Source organism: Chinchilla lanigera, unplaced genomic scaffold (assembly GCF_000276665.1).
Source record: "Chinchilla lanigera isolate Chin_1 unplaced genomic scaffold, ChiLan1.0 scaffold00111, whole genome shotgun sequence".
Taxonomy (NCBI): Eukaryota; Metazoa; Chordata; class Mammalia; order Rodentia; family Chinchillidae; genus Chinchilla; species Chinchilla lanigera.
Window position 1 is genome coordinate 3,945,471 of NW_004955512.1, and position 18,201 is coordinate 3,963,671.

General features: G+C 40.2%; 1 protein-coding gene across 4 annotated transcripts in view; it reads right to left on the reverse strand.

Annotated features, from left to right (window-relative positions):
* Positions 1-18,201, reverse strand: part of Ostf1 (osteoclast stimulating factor 1) — a 49,837-nt gene that overhangs the window by 5,415 nt on the left and 26,221 nt on the right. For all 4 annotated transcript variants that reach the window (XM_005408311.2, XM_013506531.1, XM_013506532.1 and 1 more), the window contains exons 3-9: positions 13,565-13,615; positions 10,959-11,022; positions 9,239-9,292; positions 7,625-7,732; positions 6,678-6,727; positions 3,806-3,884; positions 1,919-2,017 (exon numbers count right to left, since the gene is read on the reverse strand). In XM_005408311.2, coding sequence (XP_005408368.1) covers positions 1,919-2,017; positions 3,806-3,884; positions 6,678-6,727; positions 7,625-7,732; positions 9,239-9,292; positions 10,959-11,022; positions 13,565-13,615 — 505 coding nt within the window. The remainder of the gene's footprint in view (positions 1-1,918; positions 2,018-3,805; positions 3,885-6,677; positions 6,728-7,624; positions 7,733-9,238; positions 9,293-10,958; positions 11,023-13,564; positions 13,616-18,201) is intronic.

Genomic DNA, 18,201 nt, shown 5'->3' on the forward strand with positions numbered 1-18,201 from the left:
AGACCCCAGCTCAGCTGATAAACATTTCCTTACTCCCTTAATAGACCCCACCTCCATAAATGAATCATTAAGAAAGACTAGCTATGCCAGTAAGTATTCATGGTATAAATAAGAATTCCAAACTGATTCATGTTTCACACTATATCTGAACTAAAGTGAAAAAGTAAAACGAAAGTCTGGGACACAGACATACCTAGAAGAAAGACAACAGGGACAACAGATCCTTGATTTGTATTATGAACCTAGTTGGAATTTGCTAACAGGAGTGGAGGATAACTGTGGGATGCTCCCTTGAACACCAGGACCAGAGGGGTCTTGTTCACTATTTTCTGAATGACTAAGGTGGAGACCACGGGGCTGCACAGTGTTGCTTCTGCTACAAATGGAATATGGATGGAATATAGGTGATACTTTAATGTGGGACACCTAGGGGAGAAATAAGCTTCTGTGGGGCTCAGAAACTAATGGAAATTCCATTAAATTGTTAAAAACACAAAAGGACCAGGGTATAGCTCAGCAGCACAAGCACCTGCCTGGCAAGCACAAGGTCCTGAGTTCAATTCCCGGTACCAATAAACATACATACATACATACATACGTACATACAAACAAAAAAAAGAATCAGTATTCTATTCTAAATCATTAAGTTAACCTGGAGACAAATGTCCTTTACCTCCATAATGGAAATTTGGTGTCTGGAAACTCGTTTTGGTGATTACCTACCAACATAAATCAACTAAGCTTTTTTTTAAGTTTTTTAATTTTTTAAGACAGGGTCTCACTATGTAGTGCAAGCCAGCCTTGAACTCACTACGTAGCCCAGGCTGGCCTCAGCCTCCTGAATGCTAGGATTATAGATGGGTGCTGCCACACCTGGCTCAACTAAACCTGAGACTCTAAAGCAGCACTGAAAGGATTGGACGATGATTAGCAACACAAATGACTTCTAAAATGTCAATCTTCTATTATAGTAGTTTCTTTCTAAAAAATGGTAAAAAAAAAAAAGTATCAATTGTTGGCATATACTTTAAAGTGGTATTAAAGAGCCAAACATAAAACAACAGAAGAAGGCTTGACAAATAAGGAAAAAAAGGGACTTACTGTCTCCTCTGTCCACACCTTTTCCTACTTACTGTCTCCTCTGTCCACACCTTTTCCTACCCTTCTTTTTTCTACCTCTCTGGGCTTGGCAGAGGTCAGGCTGCTGGTGATGAACAGAAAGGAAAAAGAGGAGCAGTAGGACAGAAGAGTACAAGACATACCCTCCTGGGATTCTTAAGAATTAATCTAGGAAGGAATCATTAATAAACTACATACTGAGAGAGCAAAAATCACAAGTGATTCAACTGTGTTTTATCATCTTTCTGCCACAACAACCACAAAAACTCTCTTCTTCCGGTCTTTTTTTAAAAACTTACTCTCCCACGTCGACAGATGTTTTTGTCTGTAAGAATGTGCACCTCAACTGTATTTTGAAACACCATCCACCATATTATGAATAAATTCCAAAATGTTCATCAAAGTCTAGAATCTTTTAGTTTATTGATTTCCTCATTTAAATATAATCTTGGAGCTAATGATGCTTAATTGAAATAATCATTATCCATAACCACTCATAAGTACATGTCTGAAATGAAGGAATGGAGACCATGGTTCTCTGAAAAGCAGTGTCATGAAAAGCAAGGTGATTAGAAATCGATCACAAGGAACAACACAAAAAACAATGGAAGATCCATATTCTTCAAGTTTCCGTTTTTTGAGGGTATTCTTCTATGTTGGAGGTTCTGATTTAGAGGAATATCATCAAACTGCACAATCATCTGAAGTTTCTCAAGAAGAAATTTTTCTCCCCTGTAGTGAGCTGGTAAATCTTAGTCATGAGGGCACCAGAAGAGAAAAAAGGATTTAAAACAAATACCTGTTCCCTGCTTCTTTTTCAGGAGCGATGCACAGGCAGCGTTGGTGGCCATGTCGAAGGCCAGTTTCTTCTCGTTGTTCCGTAGGTCTGTTCTAGCACCTTCCCAGCACAAGAAAGTTAGGTGTTTTAATGACTACAAGAACAGCCAATCCTCTTTTGACCAAGACTAATCACTTTGGCAAAAGTATCGAGAGAACAACTCTGGGTCCAGTGTATTTGGGCATCTCTCATCCGGGAGCTCAGTGCTACACCTATGATAATTCTACTCCACTGAAATACTGCCTTTCCCTCCAGTCCCTACAGGATTGCAAGTGGACTTCTCAGCCACCTCACTGTCCCCTCGGTAAGGCCTAAATCAGTACTTACTCTCTCCTGGCTACAAGTGTCTTGGTAAGAGTTTGTGGGCTTAAATTCAACATACCCTTTGCCTTTTCTGCTCAAGGGTCTTTAGAAAAGACCATTTGGATTGAGCTTCAAAGGATTAACATTTTATATCTTTACATTTACTTTCATGCAAGATAGCAGAAATTGAAACACAATAAAGCAAGAAGATAATTCACTATCCCTCAATTCATTGTTCCCAAACCCTCTTCTACCCACTTTGTCTCTGCACCTAAAATTGTAACAGAATTGTTAATACATTTGCATGGTTAATACTGAGAAACACGCTCAACAAAACATAACTTCCATTTTATTCTCCATCTTTGCCCTTCTCAGGAGGTAACTATATAACAAGCGGGCTTGAGCTCTTATTACCCTCATGTACGTCAGTGCATTTATCTACACATATCAACACATACACAAAATCATGTTGCATGCTAACATAAAAGCACAATCATCTCTTGAGTTCCTCTATATCACTGCTAACAGAAAGACAAGGTGAGCCACATGTAAAATTTAAAAATTTCCAGTGAACACATTTGGAAAACATGAAATTAATTTTAATACTGTTTTATTTAACCTAATATATGTGGAATGTTATTACTTCAGTATGTAGTCATATCAAATTACTGGGATATTTTAATTTTTTCAATGAATCTTCAAAACCCAGCGTGCATTTTATACTTACAACACATCTCAGTTCAAACAGCCTCACTTCAAGGGCTCAGCAGCACAAACAGCTAACGCTGCCACATTAGAGTACACAGCCTCAGTATAACCTTTAGGGGGCTCAACAGCGGTCCTCACAGTGTCTGATCTTTTAGAACAGAAGCTTACATCATCAACATCCTTAAAATTGAAAAATGTTCCCTTTCACACACCCCACAACACTAGCTCCAAGGATCCCTAATGATGGTGACTCCACAACCTGTGACCTGGAAACCCCACTACATTACAGCCTTCTGGGCCAAAGTGCAGTGGGGTGAAATGGGTGGTCCTCTGTAAAGGTTCATTAATATTTACATGACAAAAGTGGATGGGTAGTCAGGCCTTAATATCCTTGTTCCCTCTGAATTATATATAAACAAGATCAAGGTGTCTGCTCAGCTCAAAGCAAGACATGGCAGTCATAGCACTCTTTTCTGATCTACCTCAACTTTTCTGACAACAGGACCTTCGTATTTCCCCTGGCAGCTTTCTAAGACAAAAATCTACCCCTTACTTGTATAAACATACCCTTTCCTTCTAAGTCCCTATAATCCAGTGGATATACACAGTAAGTTCTTTCTAAAAGTAAATATGTAACTGCAAAGGTTTTAATTTATAAAAACTGATGTAAGCAAACCCTAGTAATGTCACCCGACCCTAACAATTTTGTGACACAGACAAAACAGAGGCTTAAAAACGTCAGTTTCAAAATAAGGATGCCATTATTCTTCCTACTATTTCAAATAGAATGGTTTTTCAGGGTGAACAGAGACCAGACAAATTCAGGACAAACTTTACCTTTTGCCAGAAGCAACTGGACAATATCTGCATAACCCTTCCAGGCAGCAGCATGCAAAGCTGTGTCCCCCAACTTGTTCTACAGTGACAAAAAAGTAAAGGAGAAATTTAAAAACAGGATGAGCTGAATGTGGACACGAAGTTTAATCTACCGAAACCTAAAATGAGAACAAAGTTACAGAGCCATACAGAAATCCAAGTGGGACAGAAAGGAGACTCACATGTTGAGAGATGAGTCATTTTGGGGAGATGGGGTGGGATGGACGGGCAGAAACTAGTACAGCAGAGCACAGGCTGAATGGAAACCAGGGGGAGGCAAGCAGGTCTGTCCTCACAGAAACCTAGCAAGGATGAGGAATCCGATTCCTGAAGACACAGGGGCAGGAACGAGGTACAGGGTGAAAACAGGGGTACTGTCTGAAAGTGTATTAGGACGTAATTAGAACCCCAGGACCTCCCTGCTGCAGGTGACCCAGCAAAGATGGCAGGATTACCCTGTTGAGGAAACAGCCAGATAGCTTCCAAGCTGCGGACACAGGTGTGAAGTACAGCCCCATGGCAGGAGTGGGTGGAATTTAAATATGCATGTGGGTGTTGTCCAGCAAAACAGCCAAAACCTCACCACTTCACCCAGTGAAGAAACCCACCAGCCAGCAAGCCCACACATAGCTGCCAGTCACACTTACAAACGAATGGATGGATCAAGACACTGGGTACTGCAGGGGAGCCGACAAGAGATGAGGAAAGACCAAAACAAGAAAATAAATGGCTCTCAGAGGGAAAAGATAACACAATGAATGACAGAAACATTTTAAAGACTGTAATTAAAATATCAAAGTTGTAAGCGGAGGATACTGTACCATGAAACAGGAAAAGGATGCTACTTGAAAGTAGCAGAGTAAAATAAGAGCTTCTGGTCAAAAGAATTCCAAACTAGACACCTAGACTGCTCCCCACTGGTAGAGATCACTGTACAGTACCTCTCCTTGAGAGTGCGTGAGGCCAGAGAATATAAGTATCCACTCCCATAACTGAGTGGCCATCCTCCTTAAGGCCTTAACCAGAATCATGCAAATATCCGTGCCATGCCTTAACTTCCAGAAATGCTTGCCAAATAAACTTCTTTAGAAAGCAGCCCACCTGGGGCTGGGGATTTAGCTCAACGGCACAGTGCCTGCCTGGCAAGCACAAGGTTGTGAGTTCGATTCCTGGTACCGGAAAAAAAAACGAAAAACAACAGAAAGCAGGCCACCTTGGGTATTGTATTACAGTAACAAAGAACTCACTAATTCAGGAGTCATAATAGTATCAGACCTCTGCACAGCAACCCTGGAAACAAGAATGCCATGGAGTGATGTTTTCAAAATTCTGAGGGAAATTATGTTCAGCCTAGAACTGTGATCAGCTACACATAATCAACCACAAATTGCTCCTTCTCAGGAATCTACATGAAGACTGGCAAAGGGAAGACAGAGGATCCAGAAAAGTAAAGACACAGACAGCAGAGAGAAAGGAGATTCCCAGAAAAATAGCGAGGAAACCAAACTGCTCAGACTGGAGAGTGAGGATGTGGGCTGCAGGAAGTGTGAGTCCAGGGAGAAAAAAAGTCATTGTTTATCTTACACATTTTAGAACAGTACATTAAGAGAGTATAAAACAGTAGAACACTTAGCAATATCAAAAAAAAATACTCAAAAGTCAATAAATAATTAAGCACAGAAACAAAAGTTACACAAACAATGACTACTACTTAGACAGTGGTAATAATATAAACATCTACTAATATAACCAAAGCTATGAGAAAATAATTAGAAGAACAGGAGAAAAGGCTAGGTGTTAGAGTGCTAGAAGATGAAAATCAGGGCAGACAACAAGTGTAGATCTTCACCAACCAAATGAGAAGCCAAATTACATATGAAGATGCTGTATGGCAAGATAGCTCCATAATCCTATTACTAACACAAAAGTAGGTACACATTATGGCTCATGTCTAGATGTCCCCTCAAAGCCTCACACAGTCATAGGTGGGGCTTTTTCAGGAGGATGGATCTAGAGTGTGTGGTGCTGAGATTGATTCATGGTGCAATGCTAGGATCAAGGGCACTACGATTAAGGATAGTGGATGAGTGATACCCATCCTAAGTAACCTGGGTAAAATATAAGGTATACGAAGAGCTGTGGGCATCTCTTGCTTGCTTTGCTACCTTCTGCCTGCCATGAACTGTTTCTCCTCTGCAATGCCTGTCTGCCACACCACCCTGCCTTGGAGCCAGCCGATTATGGACTGAAACCTCTACAAACAGTGAGCTAAATAAATCTTTACTCCTTTTATTTTGGGTGTAGGGTATTTTGTCTCAGCAACATGAGAAAAGTAAGTAAGACAACACAAGAAAGAACTGAATGCTGAAAATAATAAATTGGACTGGGGTAGGTATTTTGTGCTTTTAAAAGCCAGGATGGTGGCACACACCTGTAATCTCAGCACTCGGGAGGCTGAGGCAGGACTGCTGCAAGTTTGAGGCCAGTTTGGGCTACATAGTGAGTTCAAGGCTAGTGTGAACCACACAGCCAGATGTTATCTCAAAAAAACCAATAATAGTAATAATAATAATAACAACAATAACAATTATAGTTTTAATACAATAAGAATTTTGAAAAACTATGTGCTTAAGGACTGGGGCCATGGTTCAGTGGTAGAGTGATTTTCTAACGTGTAAGATCCTGGGTTCTACCACCAGCACCCCAAAATGAAAGACAAATATCTACTGCTTAAAGTATTCTCACTGAAACATTTTGCATGTTCATAAGCTGCACTGTACCAAAGAAAAAAGGCAGGTATGTTCAATGATTTCCTCCTACTAAGCAGTCTTACCTGTTGGTTCAGTTCAATATTTGGCTGAGTAAATAGCACTTCCACTATATCTGAAATTCAAATGGAAAAGATATCTCTTAATAAAAAGTAAAAGCCTGATAAAACTAGGCATGATAATTTTAAAAGAGGATTCTTTAGAAGGACCTTCAAGAAAAATCTCATAACAAATTTCTCAGAATTTATCTATAAAAAAAAAAACCTAAGAATCTGGAAAAGAGAATTATTTCAGGAAAAAAATTTTTCAGACAGTGACTCTTTCATTTTCATATGACATCTACTAAACGAATATTTTTACACTTGCTATACCACCACGCTTAGTATTCACATAACTAACTTAGGTTTATTGGCTGAAAAGAAATAGGCTTTTCTAGGAAGAGTCACAGATTTTTTCCCTTGCTATGCCATTTAATTCACTGGCTCTTAGTTTCTTATGGTTGGGCTTATTTTTTACATGGTAAGGAAAGGTAGAAAGTGGCAGATTTTTGACCTGGATGAAATACATCTAGAAGTTCAATGTGCCATTACTGATTGTAACAGAAAAAGTATCAACTGAATCACAAACTTAAGCAGATGCTTTCCCTTGACACTGGCAGTTTGCATTCAATTTAAAATGCAAATCACAAAACAGTACCATGGCAAAAGTGAAGCTAGAGAAGCCAAATTAGTGTTTTCCTCTTGTAAGATCAGAGAGTGGGTTTGCCTTTCTATTACTGTTATTTTCTAGTAATCCATCTAAGCCTGAGAGAGGAAAGGAAGTTTCCGGCCTTTCCAGTGAGATCTTCATACAGTGAAGCAGACCTTCCACCTAGGGTCTGCGGAGCCTCTCGAACAGGCTTTTGGCGAATATTCTGAAGGATTTGAAAAGAACAGCTAACAATATTTTGTCACTTTTGTAAATCTGGCTCCCTTAGGTGGAACAATGTACAATGACAAACAATACGTCATACCTTTGTGACCCCCGTGACAAGCCCAGTACAAGGCAGTGCTTCCAGCTTTGTCCAGGCCATTAACACCCACTCGGTTGTCCAGACACTCCCTCAGCCAGCTCAAGTTGCCTGCAGAGGTTTGACATTTAAAAAAACGTAAGAAAAAGGCTTTTATTCTGTTTCAGTTTTAAATCAATTTTATCCTTCATAAATTTCCATTTCCAATGGATTAATCAGCAGGTCTAAAATTAAGACCTACCCACTAATGCATTTATTACGGTACATTTTGACTCCCAGCTCATTAATGGAAAGCATTAACATCAATTTTTAATGGTAGGGTGATGGGAAGGGTTGCCTAAATGGGCCCATTTCAGGTACTTATATATATTGATACAGACATATTGTCTTTGTGAAATTCGAGAACTTAGGAGGAAAAAGTCAAACCTAAATTTTTACACAGAAACTATTCCTACTCATATTTAAGTGCATTTTCAGCTCTTGCAAGAGAAACACTAATGACCTACTCAAAGCTACCTCTGCAGTATGTGATACTATTAAAGTCTTCAAGCTAATGCTCCAAGTAATTTACAAAGAATGTTTTAAGTGTCAGTTTAACAATGTTAAACAAATTAATTTCCTTTTGTACATTCACATTTCAAAAAGATCAAAAACAGAATAAAATGGAGTTCATTGAGGTTTTACTCCAGCAGGGTAAAACCTGGATCTCCAGCGGGTTTCCCAACAGCAGCACCACTGGCCTTCGCGTTGGAGATGCTGTCCTGGCACCTGTCCTACACAAGGTGGCTTTCCAGCACTCCAGCCTGTACCTCAAAAGTGGCAGCCTGGACACAGTCACTATGTCTCCAGATACCGCCAAATGTGCCAGGACTAACGGGGAGGGATCACTGCTAGTTGAGAACCACTGATCTACTGGAGAAAGCCCAAAATAAGGTGAAGACTAATCCCTCTCGAGCTCCCTCTCCTTGCAAAACTTCCCCACACCAACACTCTCCTAAATTCTGCGCCCCAAGATGCCTATACCTTCTTGCCCCCCAGCTACTCACACTGGCCACTACAGCTGTTTACTTTAACCGCTTCATTTGCTCCATTTCTTTTTCTCTCCCTCTAATACTAGAGATGGAACCCAGCGCCTTCACACTGAGCTATACCCGCAGCAGTTTTTGAATTTCTTATGTTAAAACAGGTTCTCACCTAGTTGCTCAACTGCGCAGGGTCCCAGAATGCTAGGATTACAGGTGTACACCATCCTACACCTATTTTAATGACCTGTAACACGTATCTCTCCCAGGTCTGACTCTGAGCCTTGGACAGTACAGACCATGTCTCTCCACTTGCCTATTCCCACCATGGAGCACAGGGTAGGTAAAATACTCAGAAGTGTTTGCTGACTGCATTTTAAAATTAAAATCACACCCTCCTAGGGTGACAAATTCAGTGCAAAGACTGTCTAGTGGGAGGGTACAGAAGCGAATCCTCTGGGATGATAGAAATGTTCTGGATCTTAATCTGGATGTTAGTTCTATGGGTGTATGTATTTGTCAAAACTCAGGAAACTGTATCAAGCTTGCAGATTTTCCTGGATTACATCCCTTGAGCAAAATAAATCACACCTACCTCTTTTGGCAGCTTCATGCAGTGGATTGTCAATAGATTCTGCCTGCTCAGCCACTAGGTTGAAAAGAAAAAGTACAAGGCCAATGTTGAGAACTCCCAGGTGATTTGCTGAAGCCACTCACGCCCCATCGCCCTCCCAGATTCACGACTGCCAAGGCCTTCGACAAGACAGCTTTCCTTACTTAGCATGGATTAAAAAATAACATAAATAAAGTTGATAGTGCCTACTTTAAGAGGAGCTCAATTATTTGTTAACTGAAATCAAATCAAACAGTAACACAGTAACACATAATTAACTAGAAGTATAAACAAAAGAGCAATTAATTGGAAATATAAACAAAACCAAGCAGATTCATGACCCGTATTTCATGAACAAACCTACTCACAAAAATGCAAAAGAAAGCAGCCCACATCCAAATTCTGATTCCCTTGTGTGTGCACAAGTAGGGGTGGCAGAAAGTTTTCCTTCCTATGTTCAGAAATGACAAGTGGAAGCTGTGTTCACCATGGTCTTAGAATGAGTAGGAGTACAAAAGGAAGCCTGTGGTTCAAGGGCTTTGGGACCACCGCCTCCTACCACTAAAGGGCTGTAACAGGACACAGACCAAAGCAACAGAAGCACAATTTCTACTCATGATGTCTATGATCAGGACTGGAAATGGAGGGGTCAGGGAGACAGCTCAGCAGCACAGCGCCTGCCTGGCAAGCACAAGGTCCTGAGTTTGATTCCTGGTACCCAAAAAAAAAAAAAAAAAAGAAATCGTCCCTTCCCAAGACTGGAAGTGGAGTGCACTTGTAAAGATGTTTGCGATTTCAAAGGTTTAGGAGTGTAGAAATGTTTAAAGTGTTTTGTTTTTTAGTTCTGTTAAAGAACAGTACCACCCTAGACCAGAGTGAGTAGGACCCCTGTGCAGGGCCCAGCACATAGCCCTCACCCCTACACGCTCCCTTGATATCTGTTACACCCTTCTCTAGTGCTTAAAATTGGGGCCTGGTGCCAACTTTATCAGTCCAATGATTCATATAACGCTAAAGTCTAAAAGGGTCCTGGATGTGACCTGATGAATCCAACCCTTCCATTAAGCAGATGAGGACAATGAATCCCAGAGGTAGCACTTAAATGGTCTTAACTAAGTAGCACTTCGTTAATGAGAAGTGGAAGGATTAAATCCCAGAACCTTCTTTACCAATCCCGTGCTCTTTGGGTTTTGCTGATTTCTACTTACAGATTTTTATGAGTTGTTTTTCCCTTTTCCCACTAGAAGCAGCTTCACGGCAGGAGCCACACGTCAGTACTCAAGCCCCCTAAACTGCTATGACAAGCATTTCAGGACTTCCCACCTCACCATGGATTAACAGAGTGGGATTTCTTCATTCCAAATGAAAGGGTTAGTCTCGGAAACAATCTGTGAGATTTAGGTTAACAGCATTGAAAAATATATATTAAGAGCTGAATAAACTGAAACCATAAGCATTTCCCTGCAAACCTTGGATGTTTTCAAGAATGCTACAATGCATTCTCTTAAACCAAGGAGTCGACTCAAGCACATCTGGTGTTTATGGCCACTTTATTAACACAAGGCTCGAGGAGTGGGAAATGTCCTAGACTGGCAATGACTCCTTTGATTTCCCAGCCCCAGCTGCAGGCAGAAAGGCCTCAAGAACTAGATAACGAAATGAACACAATGTAGCTAAAGAAAGCCACTCCAACGACACTTACCATAGTTACTTGGAATTAGTCCCGTCCTGCCTTTGGAGGTTCCTTTCCACCAATTGCTATCACTCTGATGAAAGAAGATTTAAATTAAGTAGTGCCAAATCCCATTTGCATTCAATCACTTGCAAGACATCTGGCTCACAGGGTGTACCTGTTCTACAAAACACCCATCAGCCTTGCCTACATTTATCTATCAAGTCCCTCACACCCTGGCTTGAGATCTCTATTTCCCTTACCACTAAATTACAAGTATCCAAGCAGCTGCCTGTAACAAATCATATACACTTCATCACAGAGCCTCTACAGTCAAACAAATCAGATACTATGAAACAGAAGGAAAATATTAAATAATTTTGACTGCTTAGAGGACTGCTTTTGTCTAGCGTGCAATTTCTCATATGTTGAGGTACTTATGTTTTGAGGGGTTTTCTAAAGATTTCTTTATTTTGCCTTAATTTGCCATGGGCAAATTTTATCACAGAAAAATTTAAACCTATACAAAAGTAGAAATGAACAATATAATAACTACAAGAATCATCTACTCCCAGCAAATAATGTTTCATATATAACCTCTAACCAGAAACTCCTCCCACTCTGAGATTATTTTTAAATCAATTCCAGCTATTTCATCTGTAAAACTATCAATATGTAACAATGAAAGGATTTTTTATCAAGGACAACTGTAATGCATTATCACAGCTCACAATTTTCTTGATAATAATTCCTTAATATTATCAAATGTGCATAATCAAATTTCCCAGTTGCCCCATAATGTGGGATCCTAAATAGAGAACCATACAATACCTCTCTGCTTATGTCTCTTTTAGTCACAGATTTCCCTTCTATTCTTTTCTAACCTCTTACAATATGTTTGTGGAAGAAACCCATTTGTTCTGTAGAGTTCTAGCAGTCTGGATTTTGCCTGCTGCCTATCTGTGCTATCAGTAAACATCTTCCTCTGTTCCCTGTATCGCCTGTCAATTGGCAGGTAGTTCTAGAGACTTAATTAGAATTCCAGCTTCACATTTTTTGGTGAGGCTGTTTCACAGGTAGCACTGATTTCTTCCATCAGGATTCAGGCCTTCCATCAGGATTCAGACATATAATGGCCTCTGTTTTGGTAATGTTAGTTACCAATGATGATCCCTCCCTCGAGCCATTATTTCATAGGGTTGCAGAGTGGGGACCTCTGTCACTCTTTTTTCATTTAAATAACTAGCATATCTCTTTAAAGAGAAATTCTCCCTCATCAACTCTCAGGTTACCCACAGAAAAGTGCAGAAAAATGTGATTCCTTCCCTATTGGTTGTCAGAATAAAAAGTTGGTTCCCTAGCACTCTGTGACACTGACCGATGGTGTTGGTTCTGAAGTAACATTAGGACTCTTGATGTGCTGCAATCCTTGGGAGCTGTTGCACTAACTGATGCTCAAATTTTCCCTTCAAGACCCCTGGAAGAGTCCCTTGTTAGCTCCTGAGTCCTTCTAGTGTGACCCTCTTAGTCCTTGGGAGTTTCTTCTTTTCTAATAATGAACTTTCTGGGTTTATTTTGTACCTTTGCTGCTCCACATCTGGTAACAGACATTTCTCAAAGGGACCTTATTTCTTTTAATGTGAATTTATATAATTTGGTTGGTCATTTTTTAGAGTCTGAAGACAGAGTATGGAAGATTTTTGCTTGTTTTAAGAAAAAAAAATACAACATATCCAAATCAAATGAAGGACTACTGAGTTTCTACCCAACCTCACTGACCCCACATCTGCACCTCTTGATCACATGCTGAACACCTGGTGCCAACATCACTGATCTACTGCTCTAATGACACATGTGCTCCCCACCCCAATAATCACACAACAATCTCAGCAACAGCAACAACATTTATCCAACTAGATCTCGATTTAGAAGTATGCCTTTTCTATTCCTGGCAGCTTTTTTTTGTCCTTTATAGATCTTGTACGAGTAATGATTAGACAAACTGCTGAAATTTAAAGTCATTTGGACCACTTTCTCTCTGTGTCTTCCCAATTACTAAGATATTATTAAGGTCATCTGATTTGTTCTGCTTTTAATTTTTATGAATTTTCTACTACATAAGTTTATACCTATTTGAAAGTCAAATCTTCAAAACAAAGTATAATTTTCTTCAAAAGTCTATTTCTATGTTCCCATCTACCCTACTGCCTTTCCTCTGTTTTTTTTTTTTTAATTTTGATTCACCTTTTCACTCTTTATTTTAAATCATGGAGAACAGAGTTACAGGCACATTCTCTAACCTTTTCTTAAGTAAGTCAAGGCGAACCATATTCATTTTTCACCTCACTGGTACTCACTACTTCATGCTCTCCACAACAGAACAGAGATATTCATCCCTCCTTCATACAACTGCGTAACATTCTGTATTTGGACAACCAAAGGCCAGGCAACTATCTTCCTAGTGATGAACAAAAGGGCTATTTTCAATCTCATGCCACTACAAATTCTGCTAAAATTCTGTATATGTATTTCTGTGTACATACACATCTAAATAACTTACAATGTTGTAAGTATTTAAAATAGTGTCGTATATCTTTGGTATACAAATAGTATTATAAAATGTTACCTGGACTTACCATGTCAGTAATGTAGATAATATCACCTTCCTCGAAGTACAATTCATCTGGCTTTAAAAAAAAAAAAAAAAGAAAAGTTTGACTCCATGTGATTTTTCATAAATTAGAATATGATTTCTTTAACTATGTAATTCCAAATTCTAAAGTAGGGCCGGGGATAAAGCTCAGTGGCAAATCACCTGCCTGGCAAATTCTAAAGTATCCTTATACACAATGCAGAATTTTTTTAAACTGAGGATGGAACCCAGTGCTTTCACACTAAGCTACATCCCCAGCCTTTTTGTTCATTGTTTCTATTTTTTATTCTGAGAAAGGGTCTTGCCAAGTCTCTAAGCTGCAGAAGCTCAGCTCAAACTTTCAGTCCTCCTGCCTCAGCCTCTCAGAGTGCTGGGAATACAGGCATACAGCACATACGCCTGTGTGTACACCACCACATCCAACTAAATTATATAAACCACATAACTAGAGGCTGGGGGTTTAGCTCAGCAGCACAGCACCTGCCTGGCAAGCGCAAGGTCGTGAGTTCGATTCCCGGTACCAGAAAAAAAAAACCAACAACAACAACAAAAAAAACACATAACGAAACACTACAGACAAAGTAACTCATGGGTAGAGAGCTAAACTGCTCCCATAATGAACTTCAAGGAATTAAATAAATAACAAAGAAGTGTTCTTTACACAAATGTATTTTATATTCTTATACAACAAAAATAAGGCATTTTAATATCAAAATAGAATCCTAATAAAAAATTCTCCTTACAGAAATTGCAAAAGATGACATATAGTTATTCCTAAAAGGATAAATATCTAGACTGTCATGAAAAATAACAACATCTTCTATTTGCTTATTTTGAGAAAACCATTACCCTCCCTCGATATGAAGCAGTTCCTCAGACTTTTCAGAGCTGCTAAGATACTCTCCTGGGTTAACTAAGTACACAGTCCACAAGAGCTCTGGCCTGTATCAACTAAATGTCCTATGACTTCTCTGACGAAAACGAGCACTTTAACTCTGCACCTTCTCCCCATCTGTAGATATCATCTACCATGGTTTTTTGAGTAAACAGGGAAATACCTAGTGAAAGTGAATTTAGATACCTGGAGATGTTCACATCATCAGGCTGAGTGGAAAATGTAGGGCACAAAATTTCACACAGGATAAGAGCACAATTATGCATAAAATATGCACAGGAAATTTTCTATCATGAGCAAGTATTACTTTGATGATATCAGTGGGAAAAATACTTTTTAAAAAGGTTTGATACTTCAGATTATAGCTACTATTCCATGCAAATCAAAATCATACTAGTGAAACAAATTATTTCATCCACTCATTTTTCCCTTTCTCAGTAGCAGGGTAGGCCATACACATATGACTTTGTATGATAAGTTAGCTCAATGCTGATCCATACTAGTATTATAATGATTTCCCTCTGAACATAAATGAAGGCTATATCAACGATATGCTTTAAGCAACCACAGTACGTGAATACTTAGATGTAAGATACATTCGATTACAAAAGTTAGTAAATGATGATTAGTAATACTATCCCAAATGACTGAGTTCTTTTCAAACACAAGTTCCTAAACCTTCTGTTCTATTTACATTTTGATGTAGGGACCAGACTTACACATAGCATAAGGTACACAAAATTAGTTAATGAGCTGAGTTTTAATTTTATTTGAAATAAATATTTAGGAAAAAATAAAAGCCTTGAAGATTTTCTCTGATCTGTTTCTAAAATGCTTTGATGATCAATGACCAATATTATTAACAACATAGGATGTATGTAGAAAATGATTAGGGAGACAAATTATTTCCTTTGGTATTTGCTGAAAACTCCATCACTCTCAGAGAAGCTGGAAACAGGACTCTCAGCACACAGCCTCCCCACTGGACAAAGTAGTTACCCCATGACGGAAAGGCCAGACCTTCTGGCAATTTTAACACACTCAGACTCCGCAAGGTTTAAGGCATGGGGAAAAAGGCGGAAGTAGAATGGTGTAAAAAAGAAATCAGAATACATGAGAACTGCAGTTTTCTGCAGGGGCTCTGTATTTCTTGGAGTTTTGTAAGGATGAACTTTTAAAGAGCTCTTCCCATCTTAGAGCTCTCCTGGACCACTAACTCTACACATGCCCCCTTGTGGCTTACAAAGCAGGGTCCCCAACCTAGCCACACAGCAGGAGGTGCACATCCAGGGAGGGAAGCTTCACCTGCGTGTACAGCAGCAGCTTCGCAGCAGCTTCCCATCACCATGCATACCACCATGACTACACTAAACACCACCGAAAAAGTCACTTGAAAATGATTAATATTGTGTTACACAAATTTTACCCAATTTTTAAAAATAAAACCAAACCCAGTTAAAAGTCCTAGCGTCTTTTCAGCTATGCTTGTCCTTTGTGGTCTGGTAAAGTGCATCATTTGGAAAATGCCACTAAGTCCAGTCATTTTGATACTGCTCTGTGCTGATTCGGTTTTTAAATTACTGACCTCTGTGCAACAGTGGTGCCTGCCACAAGCCACCGTTAGGTCAGGCTTGTTTTTTAGCTGAGGCAACGACAGGCAGTCGATTCCTGTCAGGTAGAAAAAGGCTTCTCTCTTTTTAATCCTAAGAAATGACAGTGCACAGTTTATTCTCTTAGTCAATAGTTCCCAGGGGTACAATCCCACTACCTGCAAAATAATTTCCTCCAAAACCTAGGAAATATTTTTCTAATCTGGCTAAGAAAGTGGTCTACCAAATCCTTCAGCCTGCTGAAGGCAGTACAAGGTAATTTCATAATTATAAAATCACATTTTTGCCTACAGTATTCATGCTATCCATTAAGAAACCACCAGCAGGACACTTGGCATAAATCGTTCAGTGAGGACCTACTTTTAAATTCCTGGCATCATATTCATGGAACAGAAAAGGGAAAATACTGCGTCAGTGAAGTAAGCACGTCTCTATTTCCAGTTCATTCCTTGGTTTGTAACCACATTCCTCTTTCCTCTCTCCTTGAAGAACCACAAGGTAGGAGGATAAGTAAGCTGTAGAACATTATATCGCTGAGTACAAGCCAGTAACCTATTCCCGTTCCTAGTCCACATGTTCTTGGTAACATGATTCCCAGGGCATTACTTTTGTTGGTATATGCTATGTTGCCTGTAAAACTTAGAAAAACTGTGATAACCTTTTAAAATTTCAGATCTAACCAACTAAAACTCCAGAAACTAAAATAAATAAATAAATAAATTCTTTACAGTACTCACTCTGTGCCAGGTACTTGTCTGGGCATTCACAATGTTAATTTAATCCTCACCAACACTATGATGTGGTGCAATTCTTACTGCCATCAGCTAGATAAGAAGCATCCACAAGACCAAATGGTAGGTGCTTGACAGACGTGGTCTCAATCTACAACAGTCAGGACTACAGAGCTCCCATTCCTAACCTCCACCAACGCTTTCTCACACAGAAGCACTAGGCGTAGCCATTACTGATCATCATGTGTCATGACCAGGTTATACGCTGCCCTTGGAAATTATGTCAGTCCTCACCCTCTCTCTACCCCAATAAAGCAGTACAACAAAACTGGCAGCAGCAACTTCAACCTGCACAGTGCATTTGACCTCATTTAGTCCTTACAACTACTCACTAGGCAGGGCTGGGTCATGGGGATAATCTCTATTTCACAACTAGACCCAGCAAAGTTTTAAAAAAAAATTGTACAGATCACAATGGGGAGCCGGGCTGGGCTCTGACCTCAGCCTCTGGATTCCTGTTCTTGAGCTCCTTCCTCCATTCATGGTGCTGGAAAACCCAGCAGGGTCCAGCAAACCTTACGTGCAGGGCACAGCTAGGCAAGGAGGCAAGGCAAGGTAGGGCAGGGCAGGGTAGGGCAGGGCAGGGCAATGTCCTGCCTGTTTCTCTTTGGAAAGCAGTAATCCTTCAGCCGGGGGAGACACTGTTCTCTCTACACTGATGTGTCATTACACTGGTCTTTCCAGTTCAATTCCTCTTTAGAACACTTTATTGGACTGTGGTTTGGGAGAAAAATAAGAACCAAACAGGTCTGGGTGATGGCAGGACTTCCCCTTAAGCAAGACAGGTGAGAAATGGGCTGGCAAGAACTGGGACCCACAAACTGCCTCATGTTCTACCTCTGCGGTGGATCACCTAGACAGCTGGGCATGGCTGTTGCTATCTCCCAGGGTTGGAATCACAGCTAAAAAGTGGATCTAGGCTTCCGCAGGGCACTGTACCTGTTCACAAAGATCCTTCAGCACCCTGCTCAGTCCTTAGATATGGCCTGCTGCCCATGATTTTGAGGAGACCAACCCAGTCTGGGACGGGCCATGCTACGTCTGTCTACTCACAGAAGATGGCCGCTGGTCACTGAGGAGAAAGACCAGGGAAGCTCTAGCATTGTCCAACAGAAATTCTCACTCAGAAACAAATGTAAATGAACTGGCTCTGGGACAATATTAAAAATTTAACAAGCAGTACAACATGGGCATGTCACAGGTGAGGAAGGCCTAGGGGAGCTGGAAGCTACCTGTTCCAGACCCCTTCAACACCTGGACTGAAGGAGGGAGAAGAGGGAGGAGTGCAGGGAATGGGCTTTGGGCTGGGCAACACTGCCTAAGA